Source organism: Sycon ciliatum, unplaced genomic scaffold (genome assembly GCF_964019385.1).
Source record: "Sycon ciliatum unplaced genomic scaffold, ocSycCili1.1 SCAFFOLD_403, whole genome shotgun sequence".
NCBI lineage: Eukaryota > Metazoa > Porifera > Calcarea > Leucosolenida > Sycettidae > Sycon > Sycon ciliatum.
The window spans coordinates 82,329-107,024 of NW_027044841.1; the positions used below are offsets into that span (position 1 = coordinate 82,329).

General features: G+C 45.8%; 2 protein-coding genes across 4 annotated transcripts; one reads left to right on the top strand and one right to left on the bottom strand.

The window, feature by feature from the left end:
* Positions 1 to 7,599: 7,599 nt before the first annotated feature.
* Positions 7,600 to 12,638, top strand: LOC135830647 (uncharacterized). 2 transcript variants are annotated; one of them, XM_065342877.1, is made up of 7 exons: positions 7,600 to 8,170; positions 8,347 to 8,992; positions 9,185 to 9,429; positions 9,637 to 10,154; positions 10,333 to 10,477; positions 10,638 to 11,311; positions 11,504 to 12,638. In XM_065342877.1, the coding sequence occupies exons 1-7, from the start codon at positions 7,687 to 7,689 to the stop codon at positions 12,263 to 12,265; spliced, it is 3,474 nt and encodes a 1,157-aa protein (XP_065198949.1). In that variant the 5' UTR covers positions 7,600 to 7,686; the 3' UTR covers positions 12,266 to 12,638. The 2 variants fall into 2 exon arrangements, with proteins under 2 accessions (XP_065198949.1, XP_065198950.1); XM_065342878.1 differs by lacking the exon at positions 7,600 to 8,170 and having other exon boundaries at positions 8,816 to 8,992; positions 9,214 to 9,429.
* Positions 12,639 to 18,103: 5,465 nt separating this feature from the next.
* Positions 18,104 to 22,999, bottom strand: LOC135830648 (uncharacterized). Of its 2 annotated transcripts, XM_065342879.1 has the most exons (7): positions 22,572 to 22,999; positions 21,750 to 22,395; positions 21,313 to 21,557; positions 20,588 to 21,105; positions 20,265 to 20,409; positions 19,431 to 20,104; positions 18,104 to 19,238 (listed from the first exon to the last, which is right to left on the bottom strand). In XM_065342879.1, the coding sequence occupies exons 1-7, from the start codon at positions 22,996 to 22,998 to the stop codon at positions 18,477 to 18,479; spliced, it is 3,417 nt and encodes a 1,138-aa protein (XP_065198951.1). In that variant the 5' UTR covers position 22,999; the 3' UTR covers positions 18,104 to 18,476. The 2 variants fall into 2 exon arrangements, with proteins under 2 accessions (XP_065198951.1, XP_065198952.1); XM_065342880.1 differs by lacking the exon at positions 22,572 to 22,999 and having other exon boundaries at positions 21,313 to 21,528; positions 21,750 to 21,926.
* Positions 23,000 to 24,696: the final 1,697 nt, after the last annotated feature.

A 24,696-nucleotide genomic window follows, 5' to 3' on the forward strand; every position in this document is an offset into this window, starting at 1 on the left:
CCTTTGGAAGGTTGATAAAGTCTGATGAGGTATTAGTAAAATGAGCTCATCATGGCATTAGTCTACGAAGGCCAATTGGATACACCACGCACATTGTAAAACTGAGTTCTAGGGCTTGCAGTCACTTTTCAGAAAACCGTGAAAGGACTGCATGTCCTTCAAAAGTATCAGTACTATCATATTGCTGTCACGGTGGAGGCTTTCAACTACACCTTAAAATGCGAATGCTTCAATGAAGAATGGGGAGAGATTTTCATCCGAACAAATGGTGTTTGGTCATAAAGGAGAGAAGGTTAGGTGGTAATCACCATGAATGCTTTCACACATAGAATAAGATATAAAATGATGATGTCTTTGCAGGAGGCAGACACTAGGTTGAACTGGGGGTCAGTGACAACGGCAACGATGAGATAATGTACGTTAGTTATCCATTCTTCCTGTGCAATGCATGCTGAGGTATATCTACATATCCATATGCCAGTGTCATTATTCCATCACTTGTGATGAAGCGCTTGGTATCCAGTGGACACAGTGTGACTTTGTTGGTAGTTTCGCTGTAGATCCTGTGCCTGTGGCTTCGTAGATTGGTCATTTCACGGTGAAAGACTCGCTGGTCCAGCAGACATATCCTGTAGTCGTCGTGATTGATTGTCTTTTTCAAGACAGACTTGTTTACACCTTTGGCGCGTTTACCACTCGCCTCACCCGTGTAACTGTACACCTTGGAACGGATTCCAACAAATTCTGTCATAATGTTGCCTCCGAGTTCGTCTTTGAACTTGCCGACAACCTTTTTGTTCTTCTCACTGTAGCAAGGGTGGTCCTTCGCATAGTTGCTGGTGTCATACAGTTCGATATTCTCACGTATGTCCTCAAACAGATCATCTGTAAACACTTGGATGATCAGAGAATCTGTGTCAGTGTACCGCAACTTGATGTTGTGCCGCCTTTTGAGATGGTTGTAGTAGAAATCGTACATCAGATGTTTAGCCAAATCGAGGATTGACATACCGACGTATATAGGCTTGTTCAGGGTAGTTTTCACCTTCTGGATTTCGATACCAGCCAAGTCAGGATTGAAGATAACATGGCGCTTGTATGTCGGCTTGTTAATCAGCTTCTGCAACTTATCACCTTCCTCCTCCGTTCGTAACACTTTGAGATCGATGCGACCGCGCACGTTTTCCATAGTCTTGCCAAAAACGCTGTTATTCATCAATTTGAAGAAGTCTTTTTCAAAATCACTCCTGCACTCTTTGCGCAGCTCCGTATTCTTGTCAATGTAGTCTTTCATCCAAGGCGCTTGCGTGAACTTCAGGACTCGATGTATATTGCTGACTTTCATTCCCAGATCCAAGTACAACTGTAGATTCCGGTAATGCAGCACATGTTTCTCCTTATTCATCAGGTTGGGCACCAGCTTATCACAATCCAACCCTCCGGTGTGAAGCTCTTGCACCATGTCTCGTTGATACGGTGAGAGCATACTCTCGGTAACCTTCAAATGCTCAGGGGCTAGAGGATAGTCGTTATGATATCGATGAAGTTCCGCTGGGTACACCAAATCACACTCAACAATGTAGCCTACATCACTGTTCGCTTCTGTGCCCAAGATGGTGTCGAGGTCCTCATTGATCCAGTGGAAGTTAGAGACTGGAAGGTACTGTGACATTGCCCATCCATACAGATTGTTAGCATCCAAGTATTGGATATAGGATGGTGGTTGCGTTTCGTCGAAATCGTCCATATGCTTATTGTTCGCCTTGGCATATCGATGACTTGCCATGCTGATACCGCCTCGTTTGCCTTTCTCGACAAACAAGTATTTGTCAACATCGGTCAACAATTCCAGTTTGACATTGGAGAGTTTGAGCAAGGCATCCCAACTATACCCCGGCAACGTATAGTAGTTAGCAGGATCCAGATGGTATATGTTCAAAGCGGTCTTCCTGAAGTTTTCGAACACATCAGCAAGTAGGTATACGTCAGCTTGCAAGTATATGTCATGGTAATGTGCCAGATCTTCGCATTCAAACGCTTGCCATACATGCTGCGCCCTTTCATACTCCTCCAGGCTGATTCCAGAACCTGATAATGTTGAATGAAATGACTCTCGAGATGGCAGCTCCGTTTCATTGAATCTTGCAAACGAGTCCATGTACTCATAAGGATACACTCCTTTCTGGCTCATCAAATCCGGCTTTTCCAGTGTGTTAGTGTACACCAAAGCCTCCGGTGGTGTGGTCTTCACCAATTTGTCGAGAGAGGCATTTAGAAACGCCAAACTGTCGATGAAGCGAAACTGCCTCCATGTGAAACTGATGTACTTTTCCATGTTGTTTGGGATCACTGAGATACCGCCCACCTGTCTGGACTTGGACTTGCCATACTTATTCACATAGTCCACCGTCTCCACGTCCGTCACACCACCAATGAACGAAATCAGATGGTGAGCGTCGTAGTGCTTCAGATTGTGAAATACTATGGGAATGTGCTGGAGATAAGGGTGAATCCGTAGCTCCAAGTTGCATTTACTATGCGCTGCTCCACGGTACTCTCCTGTAATGTGATCATGGTCGTGCACTTTCCTTTGAGACACCACACACCCGTAACACCAGGCATCTACAAATTGACCATTGGAGTCGAAATCCTTCTTCTTGTAGACCCTGCAATCTTCGTCAAATTCCACCTGGCATTTTCCACAGTTCGAGGATCTGTGGTACGTCTCCCAAGCTTCTCGTGTCATAGTACCTTCCAATGGTATGGCTTGGCTGCAAATCCAACATGACGTAGCATCCGCATGCGCTCGACATTCTACATCACTCAGCTGCGCAGGATCGAAAGCGCTATTTCTTGATTCCATCTCCACTTGCAAATCCCGTTCCTTTGACTCCAGCCATCCAAACAGAATCTCCATCGCGTCCTCGCCTCGGTAGAAACATTCGTCTACTTTTTCACCATCACTCCGTATCACCACAGCACCAAAACTACACGGCTCGTGAATACCGGTTCGGACCGTCCCATTTCCTGCCTGTTCGTGAACAGGTTGAATTATGGACTCCAAGTCAGCGTAAATAATATACGGGCATTTCATCATGTTCTTGAAGTTCTTGAATTGGAGAATGGGCTCGTTTCCATCCTGGTCCTGGTCGGGCATCACAATCCTACTAGGGGCGGTTCCAACGCCATTACAATCTTCCTTGTGCCGTGTCAGAGTGCTCTCTGTTTTATGGGAAGATAAGCACCTTTTGCAAACGTACTTGCGATTGGCTCTCTTGTTTTGGTCGAATAATAACCGATTGAAATCCTTGATCCGGCAGTAGTGATATTTGACTTCTTCCTCATCGTGTATCAAGAGTATGCAGATGGGATCCTCGCATTCAGAGATGTAAAGGGGATGCAGGCCTTCATCATATCCATACACATTGACGCCCAAATGGTTCAGCTTCTCAGCTTTGGGAATATCACTCAGTTTTACAGGGAACGTGATATCTGCGAAGTCCAAATCAGCATCGAAGGTAATGTATTTCTTCACACGTGTCGAGTTCTTCTTGACCGGATGTAATGCACTCAATAACGCCCACTTAAGGCATTGGTCGTCTTTGTTTTGAACGTTGATGATGGCCTTTTTAGCCTTCAAGTATGGCGGAAGATCGATGTAAGAACCAGCTTTCATAGGCTGATATCGTGCAATGTTTAATTCCATGCTGAGAACTCTGTCGATGATCCATCCAGAACCTTCGTTGATCCATTGCCCCACCATTTTCTGTACATCTGACATCATCTCGTTAGTGATACCAGCAATCTGTAATTCGTTCAACAGGACCTTCGTCTTGGATCTAAAATGAGGAGATTGGTTGATAACCTTTCCCTGGTTCTCTTTCGACATCCGAATGTTCACTACCAGCATCACCTTGATTCCATTATTCCTCTTTATTTCCATTTCCATCACCTTGCGAATGGCCGCATAATTCGCATCCAAACTCACCACGAGATCCAAGTCATTTACATCCACCTTGTACGTCTTTAGCGCACCTCGTCGCGCAACATCAACCAATTCAAACCCATCGTCACTTTCTCTAGCGCGTTTCTCCGGTGGTTCATCCTCAACTTTAGCTCCTGGATCATAATGCCTTTTCATCTGGCGAGGAGCATCTAGCTGACGGCTACTGGCGTCCATTGTTGTCCCCTATGTCAAGACAGTCAAATCGATTGAAAACCAGCATTCGTTCCGTCAGTCACAAGAGCTTCTTCGCCACTAATATCTGAATCATGCGACCCATTTTCCTACCAACTGCGTCCTCTCAATCTATGGAGGAAATATTTTTCACATCTTTAAATATATCAAACAATCACTTCATTTTACGGACGTAGTCCTACAGGTAAGATGCCGTTTCTCAGTTTCTATTGTACATGAACTAACCACTGACACTCAAACTCCAGAGAGAACATGCTTTAGGGTGTGACATCTTCAGGGTGGTTTGCAGGAATGGAACTGAACTTGAGAACAATGAACACACTTTACAATTAACCCATCATTGGCGTTCGTGATGTGTTTGTGTATGGCAAGGACAATTTTAATCACAACGTTTGTCGAAAGTTAGCCGAAAAGTTAGCCGAAAAGTTAGCCTTGCATGACAAAAGCTCGTAAGCTTTGCATCCAGCAAACAACCAAAATACACAAGCAGCTAGATGTACTAAGCTGCTGAAGAAAAAAAGAATAGAAAAAAGAAGAAAAAAAGAAAAAAAGAACCTCCACCATGGGCAGCATTCAGCCACTTTGTGTGTTTTGGTCTGCGTGGTACCAATGAGGGAGAAACTGGTCCGGCCCAGGGCGCGCTCACACTGCGACCATGAGCAAGCGTCCATGCGTCAGCAAAACGGAGAAACGTGGCAGTCGTGCTCACACTAGGCCTCGTACACGCGTAGACGTGAACTTGTCACACAAACTTTACGAATTGCAGTTCGTATCCAAAAGAGTTCGTGCGTTTCCTAATAAAGTTGTGGCCCGTTTTGGATGTAATTTTTCGCATGTTGCATGTTGGAGGAAGTGCCTCGTGGCTCGTATTCTTGAAGTCGACGAAAATAATTCATACAATCAGGTAGGTTTGGACTCTTGAGGGACTGCCGCTGACATCCAAGCGCTTTCGCTTTCCTGACCTCGTGGTCAGAGCAAGTGCCAGTGCAGTGGAAATTCCGGTAGTGGTTTCTTTCGTCTATTGCCGAGATGAGAACTGTATTTTCCGATGATATGTAACTGAAATGTCTTTAGGTATGGCATTCCATCATCGCAGAAAAGTAGAGAAAGATAATTTCCGAAACCGAAAAGCCAGACCAAGCTGCCATCGTATTGAACGAGTACACTGTAGAAATTGGTCACTGACCCGATCACAACGAAGCAACTACAAAAACAAAAACAAAAATCGACATCGTCCAAAAAGGGCAAAGAATGCATATATGGCGGTGCGTGCGTGCAGGACCACAACTACAAAATTTTAAAAATGTGCAAATGTCGAGGTGACATCGACAACCGCCGATTTTCATGAATCAACACACCGGAATTTGAGAAATTGAACATACTTCAGGCCAGGTTGTTCACAAATACGCTTCACGTCTACGATCATGTTGCCGCCAAGTCGTGGCACCCCCCTCTGGAGGTCGCGGTCACGATTTGAAACGTGGCCGCGACGTTTTGGTCAAGTTCATGCCGTTGCCATGCAACTTGGCCGCATGGCCGCATGGACGCTGGTTTTGGTCGCAGTGTGAGCGCGTAAGCACTGATGAACCAGATCTTGTACCAAATCCAACCGGATACCGGCCGGATCTTTCGACCACACCCTCTTCAGGCCTGCTTTAAACTGACCAGAGTGGCGGCGCACACGGGGATTGAACCCGCGATCCTCTGCTCCGAAATCGCAGCAATGAACCACAAGGCCAACACCGTATACTGATTACCTCTGGTCTAATACCCTTTACATACTGTAGTTTCTAGTATTTCCCTCACTGCAGCCCGGTATGAGTAAGACTGAAGAGATGCTAACATATTTCAAGTAAGTTGTAGGAGACTAACTACTACCGGTATTGATAAACTAAAATACTGGTAGCGGAGAAACTACGATTAATGGATGTCTATTCCAGTGTTGATAGTGGCTATTGCTACCGCAGTGGACTTTCATTATAAGCGACCATATCCAGTGTTAATGATACTTACCAGCGTGGGTGGTCAGAAAATGGCGGTTAAAATCATGTTGGGTCTAGTACTGGTGTGCTTAGCGGCTATTGCAATAAATGCAGATTGTCATCCCCTGCGCCTAATTCTTATGTTACCGGCATCTGCAAGTGGTAGTAGGGAGGTTTCGCTCTACGTAATTACGTATGAAAATCCGTATGTCGTACGCGCCGGGGAGCGAGGGCAACTTTCATACGTAAATCTCTCTACGGATTTCCGTAGGAAAGCTCTTTCCTACGTTGGGTCCTCCGTAGGACTTTTTGAAATATTTTTTCGCATCTTCCGCATTTGTCCATGGCAACATTCAAGCCGCGCGAAACACAACGTTCACACACCGTACACCACGTGCATAATATCATGGAAAACGCGGTTTCGGTTCATGGTGCATACGGTGGGCGCATGCAGCCAACGCGTCTCCAAAGCAACAACGCACGTTTAGCAGTCGTGGAGAAATCACGTAGAGCGAAACCCAACAGCTTTGATTTTTACGTATGAAAATTCCGTGCAGTTCATACGTTATTTTCATACGTAATTCCGTAGAGCGAAACCTCCCTAGTTGCAGGAATTTGGCGTCTAAAACCATAATATTAGCTTCTGATGCACACGTTGCTAGCGGCTATTACCGCGTCTGAAAATTTTCATTGCTAGGGATTTTAATGACATTTGCCAGTGTTGGCAGCTGGAATATAGTGACTATAACCGTATCATCTACTCCCACTCATGCTATTAGCAGCTATTTCCTGTGTTTGATAGTTGTCATGGCTAACGGCTATTTCCTAAAAGTAGCGCTTTTAGCGATATGTGACTGTTTTGTGGGGTAGAATGTGGTGTCAACATCAGCTATTACCATGTTGCAGCTTCTAGTTCTGCTCGCTTTCTGTAGAAAATATATTTGTATTCCCACGTTAGCGGCTTTTTTTAGTTGAATTTTTTTGTAATGAAGATAATGCAGTGATACATAAGACTAATGCATGGCACTATTTTGTCGATTCCGCTTTGGTTTGGCGTGCATGAGTAGTTAGTGCGGGGCAGGTTCTGGTGCACTTTTTGACCTTTGACCTTTGGGCCAAATAAGGCACACTGTGTCGGTCGTGCTCGGTCTGGCCCCGGGACTCCCCAGGGTTTGACCTTTGACCTTTAGGTTAAATAAGGCACACTGTGTCGGGCGCGCTTGGTCTGGCCCCGGGACTCCCCCAGGGTTTGACCTTTGGCCCTGCCATGCCATAAATGTCATCATGTTCTTTTCCGTGGCGTTTATTGCACCAGGGAGTAGTAAAATACGTACTACTCCCTGATTTGCACATCGTAGATGTGCAGTGAATGACATATTGCGCATGCGCGCATTAGTACGCGGAGCGTGCGACCTTTAGTGGTTTTGCGGAAAAGACGCAGTGCAACACAAGGTGTACTAGTACACGTGCCACTATACTAATGTGTGATAGCCGACCTCATATACGATGTACGGGGAGATTTTTCCTCAGTATGTTGTAGGCAGTGCTGGAGGTGACGTGACGATGGCGGAGCCAAGTGCAAAACTATCCAGGCAGCCCAGACAGCCCACCTGGAGTGCCGTGCGTGGTTTTTTGAAAAAGTTTTCTTTGCCAGGTTCAGGCACTGATCCTCTCGTCTTTTTCAGCAGCCATCATGACGAGCTCCGACAGGTTCTGCTCGAGGAGCTTCAGTCTCACCCTTTCAAGGTGGTTTTAGTTTTGAGGGTGGAGATGACACGAGAGTCGGCCACGGGTAGTACGTCTGCCGTCCCGTTTTTTAGAAGTAGACCGGCTCGGATCCTCAGCGAAGGGGACATTGATGGTGCAGTCAAGACGATGGTGGCGAGGATCACTGGTCTTATCGATAAGTGGATGCAGAACGGATCCAACTGGACCGTTTCTCGAGTGAGACAGCTGGATGTGTCGACAGCAAAGTACACTCCTCTTCGAGGTGAGTTTCTGTTCATCCGGCAATGTTTGTTCGAAGCCTGTCGAATTTCTTGTGGAAAGTTGTAGATGTATGTTTTGTACCAGATGTACAGTTTTTCGTGATTGTCGCGAGGGTGTAGTTGTGATGTGGTGTTACTCTGAGCAAAGCCTTCGGTGTATTTTTGTGGTGTTCTGTAGGTGGTGCAGCTGCTATCCCGCCGAAATTAGAAAAAAAGAAGGCCATCATTAACGTAAAGAACAACGATGACAGGTGTTTGATGTGGGCGTTGTTGTCAGCGCTGCACCCCGTCGAACAGAATGCTGAGCGTGCATCCAAGTACACCCAGTATCTTGAGGAGCTGCGGTTCGACGGTGTAATGTTCCCTGCAACGCTCCGTGATGTATCCAAAGTGGAGATACAGAATGGTCTTGCAATCAATGTGTTTGGGTACGAGGGGAATCTGTACCCACTCTATCTCAGCGAGCGACAGGAGACTCCCATCAACCTCCTTCTTCATGACAACCACTTCACATGGATAAAAAACTTCAGTCGTGCATGCGAGAATAAGAACAGACATGCCACACACTATTGCTTCCGATGCCTCTCCGCACACAAAACAGCAGACTCCCTGCAGCATCACAGCGAGAGATGTCAGGTGATGAAGCCTGTGCCAGTAGTCATGCCCACAGCAAAGGACAGCATCCTCAAATATACAAATTTGAAGCACAGGATGGTGGCTCCATATATCATTTACGCTGATACGGAGGCCATCATTGAGCCGATGGAGGAACAGCATGGCAGCAGCACTGTACGCACAGCCCGTCATGTACCATGCAGCATCAGGTATGTTTTGTTGTTGGTGTTGTTTTTGACTAATGTTTGCTGTACTCATGCCTGCACAGTGCTTCCTGTTATTCCTTCTTGTCTTGTTCTCCCCTAATTGTGTTCGTGTTGTAGTATGTGCATTTTGTGTGATTCCATTTTTTCAAAAAAATCACTCATTCTTACTTTCCTTCTTCTTTTATGCTCTTGTAGATATGCTGCCATCCGATCCAACGGTGAAGTCCGTGGCGAGTTTGACGACTGCAGTGAGAATGCCATTCACAACTTTTTCGACAGTCTCAAAGAGTTGGAAGGCAGTATCCAGGAGGATTTGGCTGATATCAAGCCAATTCACATGACGGCAGAACTGGAGCTTGAGTTTCAGAACGCAGTCAACTGCTGGATATGTGATGAAGTACTTGGAGAAGATCGTGTTCGTGATCATGATCATCTCACTGGTAAGTATTAGAATTTTTTGTTTATTTTTGTTGTTTTGCAGTTGTGTGTAGATATGCGCATGATGTGTATAGTGCATTTTCATGTCTTTGTAGCTGTTTGCATCTGTGTTTTATCATGGTGTATTGAATTGTATTGTCTGTGGTATCACCTTCACTGTAGATGTTTACTATGTTTGTGTATTCCCCTCTTTCTGAATATCTGCACAGGCAACTACCGTGGTGCTGCACACTACCAGTGTAATATTCAGCTAAGTATCTACCCAGATCGCCAGATCATTCCGGTTGTGTTTCACAACCTGAAAGGGTACGATGCTCACCACCTCATCGCCCACATTGGTATGACCGAGGTTGAAGAGGTGGAGTACGAGGACTCTAACCAGCGTAAGCGGATTAAGAAGGTTGGTGAGATCAGTGTCATCGCCAACAACATGGAGAAATATATTTCATTCAAGTGGCGTCAGTACCGCTTCATCGACTCCATGGCCTTCTTGAACTCCTCTCTTGACTCGTTGGTGAGCAACACCCCGGAAGATGCGCTCAAGCTTACTCGTACATTGGCCCATCATGACCTTCTCCTGCGTAAGGGTGTCTACCCCTACGAGTACATGGACTCCTTTGCTCGGTTTGATGAGACACAGCTGCCACCTAAATCAGCATTTGAGTCTAGTTTGACTGGAGAAGGTATCAGTGATGCCGACTATGCCCATGCTCAGAACGTATGGCAGGTAAGCAGCTTGTGCCTTCTGTATTGTGCTCTACTTATGACTTTGAATGCTTTTGTGATGTGCTCTACTCATTTTTTTTGTACTCATTGCTCTCTATCTGTGGATGCTTGTGTGCATGTGTGTATGGATGCTTGCGTGTGTGTGTGTGTGCGTTGTTTTTTTGTTTTTCGTTTTGCAGACATTTGAGTGCAGTACAATGGAGGCCTATCATGACCTCTATTTGCAAACAGATGTCTATCTTCTAGCAGATGTCTTTGAGCATTTCCGCAAGACGGCATACAAGACGTATGGGTTGGATCCAGCCCATTACCTTACTCTCCCAGGTATGTTCATCAGTCTTTGTTGTTGTCCAATGTATTCTCTCCTTTAGATGGTGTTCTCTGTTAGTATTCTTGTGCTTTCTTGTCGGTGTATTTATATACTTTTTGCATGGTGTATTGACTTTCGTGTTTGTGTTCTGGTGTGTTGTATGGTGTTATGTAGGATATGCATGGGATGCTCTACTACGGTTCACCCAGATTGAACTGCAGCTGCTCACGGATGTAGACATGCATCTGTTTGTCGAAGCCGGTCTACGTGGGGGCATCTCAATGGCGTCGCAGCGGTACGGCAAGGCCAACAACCCAACGATGGATCAGTACAATTCTGCCGAGCCCACATCATACCTGCTATACCTTGACGCCAACAACCTGTATGGCTGGGCTATGTGCCAGAGTATGCCGACATCCGAGTTTGCCTGGTGTGACAAGAACCTGTCCGAGATACTGGCACACCCTGTAGATTCGAGCACTGGGTTCATTGTGGAGTGTGATCTTGAGGTACCCTCTTCGCTGCACCACTACTTCAATGATTATCCACTCGCACCGGAAGTGATGAGAACATTCTCAGATAAGCTATCACCATACCAACAAGCACTTGTGGAGGAGCTCAAAGTGTCAGCCGTAGATGGAGTCAAGTTGACACCCAGTCTCCTACCCAAGTCCAAATATGTGTTACACTACCGTACACTGCAGCTGTATTCGCGTCTGGGCATGGTGGTGACCGCTGTTCACAAGGTGTTGGGATTTCAGCAGAGTGCCTGGATGGCTCCCTACATCAATCTGAACACTGCACTTCGCACGAGGGCTACAACCGACTTTGAGAAGAGCTTTTACAAGGTAAATGCAACCGTTGTGTGCAGTCTTGTATGTTGTTGTTGGTTGTTGTTGTTGTTGTTGTTTTTGTTGTTGTTTTTGTCGCATGTATGGTGCAAGTGTGACGTGGAGTATGCTAATTGAAAAATACGCTGATGTGAAGGAATGGCATGATATGATTCTCATGTGTCATGTTTGCCTGTTTGTGTGCTGCAGCTGATGAACAACTCAGTCTTTGGCAAGACGATGGAGAACGTTCGTAATCGAATACGCATCGATCTCTTGCGAGAAGAAAGTGAGGAGCAGGTACTGAGGGCAGTGAGCAAGCCTACATATGTGCGGCACGACATTTTCCCGAACGGGCTTGTCGGAATAGAAAAGCAGCACACTGAGATCAAGCTCAACAAGCCGGTCTATGTGGGTATGTCGATACTAGACCTGTCAAAGGTGCACATGTACTCCTTCTACTACGATGTGCTGAAGGAGCAGTACGGTAGCAGAATCCGGCTGTTGTACACCGACACCGACTCTGTTATTGTGCACATAACCACCGGTGATGTTTATGCAGAGATGGATCTGTCTCTGTATGACACCAGCAACTTTCCCACTGACCATCCTCAGTACACTTCTGTCAATAAGAAAGTGGTTGGCAAATTCAAAGATGAGCTTGGTGGGAAATCCATGGTGGAGTTTGTAGGTCTAAGATCGAAGATGTACTCCTACATCGGGCAGGAATCGGCCAAACGGGCCAAGGGTGTGCGGAAGGCAGTCCTGGCAAATACCATCACCCACGAGGACTATGTAGATGCACTGCTCAGTCATCGTGTGTCTTCCAGGCCTATGACGGGTCTCCGATCACATTGCCACGCAGTGTATGAGGAGGTAACCACCAAGGTGGCATTGTCTCCATTCGACTGCAAGCGGTACATACTGGATGATGGCATGGCCACACTTGCATATGGTCACAAGGACATTTAATGGACAGGACCCCACATTGAACATGTTTCATCATTTTCATACAAAACTCCCCGCCGTTCTTCTGTCATTAATTCCTCCTATCTTGGCGTGTGGGGCCGGTTCCAACAATATACATTTTTGTTAAATATTTCAGGCTTGTGCCTCAATCATATTGCAGGATATAGTGCATCGTGCGGTATAATAATCTTCATCGTATCATCAAATATTACCCTACACACTTTGGTTTGCAGTGTGTGCACAGCATAGTCCATATATCATCAAATTGATCAAGTTCAGTAACTGCGGGCATATATTTCCCTAGCTTGAGAAAATGCTTATATACTTGCGTAAATTTATGCTCACAATGATGACATTAAAATGAGATTAACTCTGCCACACATTATATTACCAGACACTGTTGTTGTTGTTGTCGTCATCGTTGTTGTTGTTGTTGTTGGTTGTTGTTGGCTGTTGTTGGCTGTTGTCGGTTGTTGATGGTTGTTGTTGGTTGTTGTTGTTGGTTGTTGTTGTTGGTTGTTGTTGTTGGTTGTTGTTGTTGGTTGTTGCTGTTGGTTGTTGTTGTTGGTTGTTGTTTGTTGTTGTTATTGTTGGTTGTTGTTGGTTGTTGTTGTTGGTTGTTGTTGTTGGTTGTTGTTGGTTGTTGTTGGTTGTTGTTGGTTGTTATTGGTTGTTGTTGTTTGTTGTTGGTTGTTGTTGGTTGTTGTTGGCTGTTGTTGGTTGTTGTTGTTGGTTGTTGTTTGTTGTTGGTTGTTGTTTGTTGTTGGTTGTTGTTGGTTGTTGTTGTTGGTTGTTGTTGGTTGTTGTCGGTTGTTGCCGGTTGTTGTTGGTTGTTGTTGGTTGTTGTTGGCTGTTGTTGCTGGTTGTTGTTGTTGGTTGTTGTTGTTGGTTGTTGTTGTTGGTTGCTGTTGTTGGTTGTTGTCGGTTGTTGTTAGTTGTTGTTGTTTGTTGTTGTTGTTTGTTGTTGGTTGTTGTTGGTTGTTGTTGTTGGTTGTTGTTGGTTGTTGGTTGTTGTTGTTGGTTGTTGTCGGTTGTTGTTGGTTGTTGTTGGTTGTTGTTGTTGGCTGTTGTTGCTGGTTGTTGTTGTTGGTTGTTGTTGCTGGTTGCTGTTGTTGGTTGTTGTTGTTGGTTGTTGTTGTTGGCTGTTGTCGGTTGTTGTCGGTTGTTGTTGGTTGTTGTTGTTGGCTGTTGTTGCTGGTTGTTGTTGTTGCTGGTTGCTGTTGTTGGTTGTTGTCGGTTGTTGTTGGTTGTTGTTGGTTGTTGTTGGTTGTTGTTGGTTGTTGGTTGTTGTTGTTTGTTGTCCCATGGGACAATGAAACTACAAAGGAAAGTGGCTACTGACGAGGCACCTGTGACCACGCCAATGCCTGAAACTGATGAAGCTGAGGAACGGAGGATCCTTGAGTTGGCCCTTAGCCGACTTGAGCGTGATTAACAGCAGTGTTTACACTCCTCAGCAAATCCCATCAAATCGGAGCACATGTTGACGGGACCTTAGAGTTGGCACTGCTCAGTAATGGCAAAATATTTTAAATGGCCGCCAAGACCTTTCTCAATAGGCGGAAGAGTCACCTGTATGCAATACGTTGTATATGTCATGTGTGTGTATTGTATATGCATTGGGCTCGAGTAACTCAACAGCATTCGCTCAGTAACACTCAACACTTCCACCATCAAATGGGAATACACGTGCTGAAGCTAGCTTAGAATGAGCGTTACTTGGTAATAACAGAATGAACCCGATGACCTACATGTACGTAAACAGGTGGCTAAATCACTGGTACACAAACGCATTCGGCATGAGATAAGCATTTACTCACTCATCAACTGTAATATGTTCCATGCGGTCGCCAGGTGTGTGTCTCTGCTAGGTAAATGGACGGGATAAGGTATTATGTTCAGTTCATGTTCGAGTCCGTTGTAGTTTTGACAGAGATCGAGATGTCACGCTGGTTGCTGAATTTGATGACGGCAACTCAAACCAATAGTGGTCAGGAAGTTGGTCCACGAGCTGCTGTTGTCCAACGGAACGATGATAGTGACGAAGATGAAGCAGAAGAAAGTGTTAAATTTGTTCTCAGGAAGAGGAAGAGAGTGACGACATCATCCTTGCTCCTACCTGTCATGTTGAATCCAGGATTTCTGGGTTTTGTAGGATCGTTGCCACGCTGGTGCTGGTGCCGTCAACGGCACCAGCACAGCCAGGTAGGTGGCACAGAGATTTAAAGCCGGAGACGACGTCAGCTACATTGACCTGGTCTTGGGGAAAGACAATGAACTTAGGGGCAAGTTGCCGGGATGCAGATACACACGCTTGCACGATGTTATGGACTGTAGAAGTACCAATGCGATACTCTTTTGCCAACTGCTGGAATTCCTCGGCATGAGCCATCCATTGGAGGAATATTGCAAGACGTTTTTTCCCAGAGATCACTTGCGCAAGTGCGTCGTCTGACAATCAATGGTATCTTTGACCAAATCGTGACAGCAAGAAATGTGCATTTGGTCACTCGAAACTTTTCGATGAACCTCTCATCTTCGACACCTTGGAAGTCTTGTCCAAGTCTACTCCATGTCCCCAAGATCTCTTTTTCCCAAACACCATCATCGTCGCCATCAGCATGAGCCGACGGCGACGACGATGGTGTTTGGGAAAAAGAGATCTTGGGGACATGGAGTAGACTTGGACAAGACTTCCAAGGTGTCGAAGATGAGAGGTTCATCGAAAAGTTTCGAGTGACCAAATGCACATTTCTTGCTGTCACGATTTGGTCAAAGATACCATTGATTGTCAGACGACGCACTTGCGCAAGTGATCTCTGGGAAAAAACGTCTTGCAATATTCCTCCAATGGATGGCTCATGCCGAGGAATTCCAGCAGTTGGCAAAAGAGTATCGCATTGGTACTTCTACAGTCCATAACATCGTGCAAGCGTGTGTATCTGCATCCCGGCAACTTGCCCCTAAGTTCATTGTCTTTCCCCAAGACCAGGTCAATGTAGCTGACGTCGTCTCCGGCTTTAAATCTCTGTGCCACCTACCTGGCTGTGCTGGTGCCGTTGACGGCACCAGCACCAGCGTGGCAACGATCCTACAAAACCCAGAAATCCTGGATTCAACATGACAGGTAGGAGCAAGGATGATGTCGTCACTCTCTTCCTCTTCCTGAGAACAAATTTAACACTTTCTTCTGCTTCATCTTCGTCACTATCATCGTTCCGTTGGACAACAGCAGCTCGTGGACCAACTTCCTGACCACTATTGGTTTGAGTTGCTGTCATCAAATTCAGCAACCAGCGTGACATCTCGATCTCTGTCAAAACTACAACGGACTCGAACATGAACTGAACATAATACCTTATCCCGTCCATTTACCTAGCAGAGACACACACCTGGCGACCGCATGGAACATATTACAGTTGATGAGTGAGTAAATGCTTATCTCATGCCGAATGCGTTTGTGTACCAGTGATTTAGCCACCTGTTTACGTACATGTAGGTCATCGGGTTCATTCTGTTATTACCAAGTAACGCTCATTCTAAGCTAGCTTCAGCACGTGTATTCCCATTTGATGGTGGAAGTGTTGAGTGTTACTGAGCGAATGCTGTTGAGTTACTCGAGCCCAATGCATATACAATACACACACATGACATATACAACGTATTGCATACAGGTGACTCTTCCGCCTATTGAGAAAGGTCTTGGCGGCCATTTAAAATATTTTGCCATTACTGAGCAGTGCCAACTCTAAGGTCCCGTCAACATGTGCTCCGATTTGATGGGATTTGCTGAGGAGTGTAAACACTGCTGTTAATCACGCTCAAGTCGGCTAAGGGCCAACTCAAGGATCCTCCGTTCCTCAGCTTCATCAGTTTCAGGCATTGGCGTGGTCACAGGTGCCTCGTCAGTAGCCACTTTCCTTTGTAGTTTCATTGTCCCATGGGACAACAAACAACAACAACCAACAACCAACAACAACCAACAACAACCAACAACAACCGGCAACAACCGACAACAACCAACAACAACCAACAACAACAATCAGCATGAGCCGACGGCGACGACGATGGTGTTTGGGAAAAAGAGATCTTGGGGACATGGAGTAGACTTGGACAAGACTTCCAAGGTGTCGAAGATGAGAGGTTCATCGAAAAGTTTCGAGTGACCAAATGCACATTTCTTGCTGTCACGATTTGGTCAAAGATACCATTGATTGTCAGACGACGCACTTGCGCAAGTGATCTCTGGGAAAAAACGTCTTGCAATATTCCTCCAATGGATGGCTCATGCCGAGGAATTCCAGCAGTTGGCAAAAGAGTATCGCATTGGTACTTCTACAGTCCATAACATCGTGCAAGCGTGTGTATCTGCATCCCGGCAACTTGCCCCTAAGTTCATTGTCTTTCCCCAAGACCAGGTCAATGTAGCTGACGTCGTCTCCGGCTTTAAATCTCTGTGCCACCTACCTGGCTGTGCTGGTGCCGTTGACGGCACCAGCACCAGCGTGGCAACGATCCTACAAAACCCAGAAATCCTGGATTCAACATGACAGGTAGGAGCAAGGATGATGTCGTCACTCTCTTCCTCTTCCTGAGAACAAATTTAACACTTTCTTCTGCTTCATCTTCGTCACTATCATCGTTCCGTTGGACAACAGCAGCTCGTGGACCAACTTCCTGACCACTATTGGTTTGAGTTGCTGTCATCAAATTCAGCAACCAGCGTGACATCTCGATCTCTGTCAAAACTACAACGGACTCGAACATGAACTGAACATAATACCTTATCCCGTCCATTTACCTAGCAGAGACACACACCTGGCGACCGCATGGAACATATTACAGTTGATGAGTGAGTAAATGCTTATCTCATGCCGAATGCGTTTGTGTACCAGTGATTTAGCCACCTGTTTACGTACATGTAGGTCATCGGGTTCATTCTGTTATTACCAAGTAACGCTCATTCTAAGCTAGCTTCAGCACGTGTATTCCCATTTGATGGTGGAAGTGTTGAGTGTTACTGAGCGAATGCTGTTGAGTTACTCGAGCCCAATGCATATACAATACACACACATGACATATACAACGTATTGCATACAGGTGACTCTTCCGCCTATTGAGAAAGGTCTTGGCGGCCATTTAAAATATTTTGCCATTACTGAGCAGTGCCAACTCTAAGGTCCCGTCAACATGTGCTCCGATTTGATGGGATTTGCTGAGGAGTGTAAACACTGCTGTTAATCACGCTCAAGTCGGCTAAGGGCCAACTCAAGGATCCTCCGTTCCTCAGCTTCATCAGTTTCAGGCATTGGCGTGGTCACAGGTGCCTCGTCAGTAGCCACTTTCCTTTGTAGTTTCATTGTCCCATGGGACAACAAACAACAACAACCAACAACCAACAACAACCAACAACAACCAACAACAACCGGCAACAACCGACAACAACCAACAACAACCAACAACAACCAACAACAACAACCAACAACAGCCAACAACAACCAACAACAACCAATAACAACCAACAACAACCAACAACAACCAACAACAACCAACAACAACAACCAACAACAACAACCAACAACAACAACCAACAACAACCAACAATAACAACAACAAACAACAACCAACAACAACAACAACCAACAACAACCAACAGCAACAACCAACAACAACAACCAACAACAACAACCAACAACAACAACCAACAACAACAACCAACAACAACAACCAACAACAACCATCAACAACCGACAACAGCCAACAACAGCCAACAACAACCAACAACAACAACAACAACGATGACGACAACAACAACAACAGTGTCTGGTAATATAATGTGTGGCAGAGTTAATCTCATTTTAATGTCATCATTGTGAGCATAAATTTACGCAAGTATATAAGCATTTTCTCAAGCTAGGGAAATATATGCCCGCAGTTACTGAACTTGATCAATTTGATGATATATGGACTATGCTGTGCACACACTGCAAACCAAAGTGTGTAGGGTAATATTTGATGATACGATGAAGATTATTATACCGCACGATGCACTATATCCTGCAATATGATTGAGGCACAAGCCTGAAATATTTAACAAAAATGTATATTGTTGGAACCGGCCCCACACGCCAAGATAGGAGGAATTAATGACAGAAGAACGGCGGGGAGTTTTGTATGAAAATGATGAAACATGTTCAATGTGGGGTCCTGTCCATTAAATGTCCTTGTGACCATATGCAAGTGTGGCCATGCCATCATCCAGTATGTACCGCTTGCAGTCGAATGGAGACAATGCCACCTTGGTGGTTACCTCCTCATACACTGCGTGGCAATGTGATCGGAGACCCGTCATAGGCCTGGAAGACACACGATGACTGAGCAGTGCATCTACATAGTCCTCGTGGGTGATGGTATTTGCCAGGACTGCCTTCCGCACACCCTTGGCCCGTTTGGCCGATTCCTGCCCGATGTAGGAGTACATCTTCGATCTTAGACCTACAAACTCCACCATGGATTTCCCACCAAGCTCATCTTTGAATTTGCCAACCACTTTCTTATTGACAGAAGTGTACTGAGGATGGTCAGTGGGAAAGTTGCTGGTGTCATACAGAGACAGATCCATCTCTGCATAAACATCACCGGTGGTTATGTGCACAATAACAGAGTCGGTGTCGGTGTACAACAGCCGGATTCTGCTACCGTACTGCTCCTTCAGCACATCGTAGTAGAAGGAGTACATGTGCACCTTTGACAGGTCTAGTATCGACATACCCACATAGACCGGCTTGTTGAGCTTGATCTCAGTGTGCTGCTTTTCTATTCCGACAAGCCCGTTCGGGAAAATGTCGTGCCGCACATATGTAGGCTTGCTCACTGCCCTCAGTACCTGCTCCTCACTTTCTTCTCGCAAGAGATCGATGCGTATTCGATTACGAACGTTCTCCATCGTCTTGCCAAAGACTGAGTTGTTCATCAGCTGCAGCACACAAACAGGCAAACATGACACATGAGAATCATATCATGCCATTCCTTCACATCAGCGTATTTTTCAATTAGCATACTCCACGTCACACTTGCACCATACATGCGACAAAAACAACAACAAAAACAACAACAACAACAACAACCAACAACAACATACAAGACTGCACACAACGGTTGCATTTACCTTGTAAAAGCTCTTCTCAAAGTCGGTTGTAGCCCTCGTGCGAAGTGCAGTGTTCAGATTGATGTAGGGAGCCATCCAGGCACTCTGCTGAAATCCCAACACCTTGTGAACAGCGGTCACCACCATGCCCAGACGCGAATACAGCTGCAGTGTACGGTAGTGTAACACATATTTGGACTTGGGTAGGAGACTGGGTGTCAACTTGACTCCATCTACGGCTGACACTTTGAGCTCCTCCACAAGTGCTTGTTGGTATGGTGATAGCTTATCTGAGAATGTTCTCATCACTTCCGGTGCGAGTGGATAATCATTGAAGTAGTGGTGCAGCGAAGAGGGTACCTCAAGATCACACTCCACAATGAACCCAGTGCTCGAATCTACAGGGTGTGCCAGTATCTCGGACAGGTTCTTGTCACACCAGGCAAACTCGGATGTCGGCATACTCTGGCACATAGCCCAGCCATACAGGTTGTTGGCGTCAAGGTATAGCAGGTATGATGTGGGCTCGGCAGAATTGTACTGATCCATCGTTGGGTTGTTGGCCTTGCCGTACCGCTGCGACGCCATTGAGATGCCCCCACGTAGACCGGCTTCGACAAACAGATGCATGTCTACATCCGTGAGCAGCTGCAGTTCAATCTGGGTGAACCGTAGTAGAGCATCCCATGCATATCCTACATAACACCATACAACACACCAGAACACAAACACGAAAGTCAATACACCATGCAAAAAGTATATAAATACACCGACAAGAAAGCACAAGAATACTAACAGAGAACACCATCTAAAGGAGAGAATACATTGGACAACAACAAAGACTGATGAACATACCTGGGAGAGTAAGGTAATGGGCTGGATCCAACCCATACGTCTTGTATGCCGTCTTGCGGAAATGCTCAAAGACATCTGCTAGAAGATAGACATCTGTTTGCAAATAGAGGTCATGATAGGCCTCCATTGTACTGCACTCAAATGTCTGCAAAACGAAAAACAAAAAAACAACGCACACACACACACACGCAAGCATCCATACACACATGCACACAAGCATCCACAGATAGAGAGCAATGAGTACAAAAAAAATGAGTAGAGCACATCACAAAAGCATTCAAAGTCATAAGTAGAGCACAATACAGAAGGCACAAGCTGCTTACCTGCCATACGTTCTGAGCATGGGCATAGTCGGCATCACTGATACCTTCTCCAGTCAAACTAGACTCAAATGCTGATTTAGGTGGCAGCTGTGTCTCATCAAACCGAGCAAAGGAGTCCATGTACTCGTAGGGGTAGACACCCTTACGCAGGAGAAGGTCATGATGGGCCAATGTACGAGTAAGCTTGAGCGCATCTTCCGGGGTGTTGCTCACCAACGAGTCAAGAGAGGAGTTCAAGAAGGCCATGGAGTCGATGAAGCGGTACTGACGCCACTTGAATGAAATATATTTCTCCATGTTGTTGGCGATGACACTGATCTCACCAACCTTCTTAATCCGCTTACGCTGGTTAGAGTCCTCGTACTCCACCTCTTCAACCTCGGTCATACCAATGTGGGCGATGAGGTGGTGAGCATCGTACCCTTTCAGGTTGTGAAACACAACCGGAATGATCTGGCGATCTGGGTAGATACTTAGCTGAATATTACACTGGTAGTGTGCAGCACCACGGTAGTTGCCTGTGCAGATATTCAGAAAGAGGGGAATACACAAACATAGTAAACATCTACAGTGAAGGTGATACCACAGACAATACAATTCAATACACCATGATAAAACACAGATGCAAACAGCTACAAAGACATGAAAATGCACTATACACATCATGCGCATATCTACACACAACTGCAAAACAACAAAAATAAACAAAAAATTCTAATACTTACCAGTGAGATGATCATGATCACGAACACGATCTTCTCCAAGTACTTCATCACATATCCAGCAGTTGACTGCGTTCTGAAACTCAAGCTCCAGTTCTGCCGTCATGTGAATTGGCTTGATATCAGCCAAATCCTCCTGGATACTGCCTTCCAACTCTTTGAGACTGTCGAAAAAGTTGTGAATGGCATTCTCACTGCAGTCGTCAAACTCGCCACGGACTTCACCGTTGGATCGGATGGCAGCATATCTACAAGAGCATAAAAGAAGAAGGAAAGTAAGAATGAGTGATTTTTTTGAAAAAATGGAATCACACAAAATGCACATACTACAACACGAACACAATTAGGGGAGAACAAGACAAGAAGGAATAACAGGAAGCACTGTGCAGGCATGAGTACAGCAAACATTAGTCAAAAACAACACCAACAACAAAACATACCTGATGCTGCATGGTACATGACGGGCTGTGCGTACAGTGCTGCTGCCATGCTGTTCCTCCATCGGCTCAATGATGGCCTCCGTATCAGCGTAAATGATATATGGAGCCACCATCCTGTGCTTCAAATTTGTATATTTGAGGATGCTGTCCTTTGCTGTGGGCATGACTACTGGCACAGGCTTCATCACCTGACATCTCTCGCTGTGATGCTGCAGGGAGTCTGCTGTTTTGTGTGCGGAGAGGCATCGGAAGCAATAGTGTGTGGCATGTCTGTTCTTATTCTCGCATGCACGACTGAAGTTTTTTATCCATGTGAAGTGGTTGTCATGAAGAAGGAGGTTGATGGGAGTCTCCTGTCGCTCGCTGAGATAGAGTGGGTACAGATTCCCCTCGTACCCAAACACATTGATTGCAAGACCATTCTGTATCTCCACTTTGGATACATCACGGAGCGTTGCAGGGAACATTACACCGTCGAACCGCAGCTCCTCAAGATACTGGGTGTACTTGGATGCACGCTCAGCATTCTGTTCGACGGGGTGCAGCGCTGACAACAACGCCCACATCAAACACCTGTCATCGTTGTTCTTTACGTTAATGATGGCCTTCTTTTTTTCTAATTTCGGCGGGATAGCAGCTGCACCACCTACAGAACACCACAAAAATACACCGAAGGCTTTGCTCAGAGTAACACCACATCACAACTACACCCTCGCGACAATCACGAAAAACTGTACATCTGGTACAAAACATACATCTACAACTTTCCACAAGAAATTCGACAGGCTTCGAACAAACATTGCCGGATGAACAGAAACTCACCTCGAAGAGGAGTGTACTTTGCTGTCGACACATCCAGCTGTCTCACTCGAGAAACGGTCCAGTTGGATCCGTTCTGCATCCACTTATCGATAAGACCAGTGATCCTCGCCACCATCGTCTTGACTGCACCATCAATGTCCCCTTCGCTGAGGATCCGAGCCGGTCTACTTCTAAAAAACGGGACGGCAGACGTACTACCCGTGGCCGACTCTCGTGTCATCTCCACCCTCAAAACTAAAACCACCTTGAAAGGGTGAGACTGAAGCTCCTCGAGCAGAACCTGTCGGAGCTCGTCATGATGGCTGCTGAAAAAGACGAGAGGATCAGTGCCTGAACCTGGCAAAGAAAACTTTTTCAAAAAACCACGCACGGCACTCCAGGTGGGCTGTCTGGGCTGCCTGGATAGTTTTGCACTTGGCTCCGCCATCGTCACGTCACCTCCAGCACTGCCTACAACATACTGAGGAAAAATCTCCCCGTACATCGTATATGAGGTCGGCTATAGTCATAGCCCAAATTTGCTAGCAATTCTTTGAGCAAAATATCGGATGCGCTAGTTGCCGGCAAGTTTTGAGCAAAATATCGAGTTTTGGTGGGCTTTTGAGAAAATCCAAGGCTTCTCAGGTACTTTCTCAACACAATCAGTCACCAAAGTTGAAAACAAGCACGAAAGTTGGACAAAACAGACTCATGGCCACAATTTTTGTAGAAAGTTGAGCAGCAGCAGGAGCTCAATCAAAAATGCCTCGTCATCAGCGACAATTATTGTTGATTTTTCCTTGAAACTCATTTTATCTCGAGCAAAACCAAAGCAAAATATCGACGTAGAAAGGAAATGCCAAGCAGAATATCGAAAAGTTTGTGGCAAAATTATGCGGCAAAATATCGATGTGGGCAGAGCAAATTTGGGCCATGACTAGTCGGCTATCACACATTAGTATAGTGGCACGTGTACTAGTACACCTTGTGTTGCACTGCGTCTTTTCCGCAAAACCACTAAAGGTCGCACGCTCCGCGTACTAATGCGCGCATGCGCAATATGTCATTCACTGCACATCTACGATGTGCAAATCAGGGAGTAGTACGTATTTTACTACTCCCTGGTGCAATAAACGCCACGGAAAAGAACATGATGACATTTATGGCATGGCAGGGCCAAAGGTCAAACCCTGGGGGAGTCCCGGGGCCAGACCAAGCGCGCCCGACACAGTGTGCCTTATTTAACCTAAAGGTCAAAGGTCAAACCCTGGGGGAGTCCCGGGGCCAGACCGAGCACGACCGACACAGTGTGCCTTATTTGGCCCAAAGGTCAAAGGTCAAAAAGTGCACCAGAACCTGCCCCGCACTAACTACTTGCATGCGCAGTGTTGATGCCGATTCCCTTGATCAGATTTCTTGCCCCACCTCCACTGCTTCGGCTGCCATCGCTGTGTGCATTCCTGTGCTTTTTTGCCTGCGCTTGCACCTTGATGGACCCGTTTGTGGCTATCTTGAAGAAGAAAAAGCGTACATGCGCATGTACATGTGTAATGGGTAGCCGAGTGGTAGGCGCGGTGAAATCAACAATAATTACTTCTATTCTACTTCTTTCAGGTACACACCTTATTATTAGTGAAAGAAGAAGCGGCAAAAATAACTGACTTTCTCTCCGGTGCACACCTGGAGGTAGGATAGCTCGTTATTATCAAAATCTCATCTTCTTCGAGTTAGCTTTCATTGCTATCTAATCTAATCTACTAGTAATCTAATCTTCATCAAAACAGAAATGCGCAGCCGCTTTTATGCAGCAGACGACGTACGCTTACATACGGAGGTACACTAAATATACATCAGGCAAGCTCCGTATTAGTTCCGTACTGCTTCCGTATTGGTCGGACAGGGATACTACACCCTCCCTTCCTACAGATTATCACGCCCTCGTGGTTTTCAAAAAATTAGTGAAGAGTTACGAACACAGCGTCAACCGGAAGATGGCAAATAATATATCGGAAATGATAACGTTTAGAGTAGACAGAAGAAATGAACTGATAACAAATCATAAAGTAGAAGCACACCAGGTTCACACGATCTCACGGGGTCAAAAGGGGAAAGAACTGTCCTCCAAATAGGACCTGAAACCACAGCA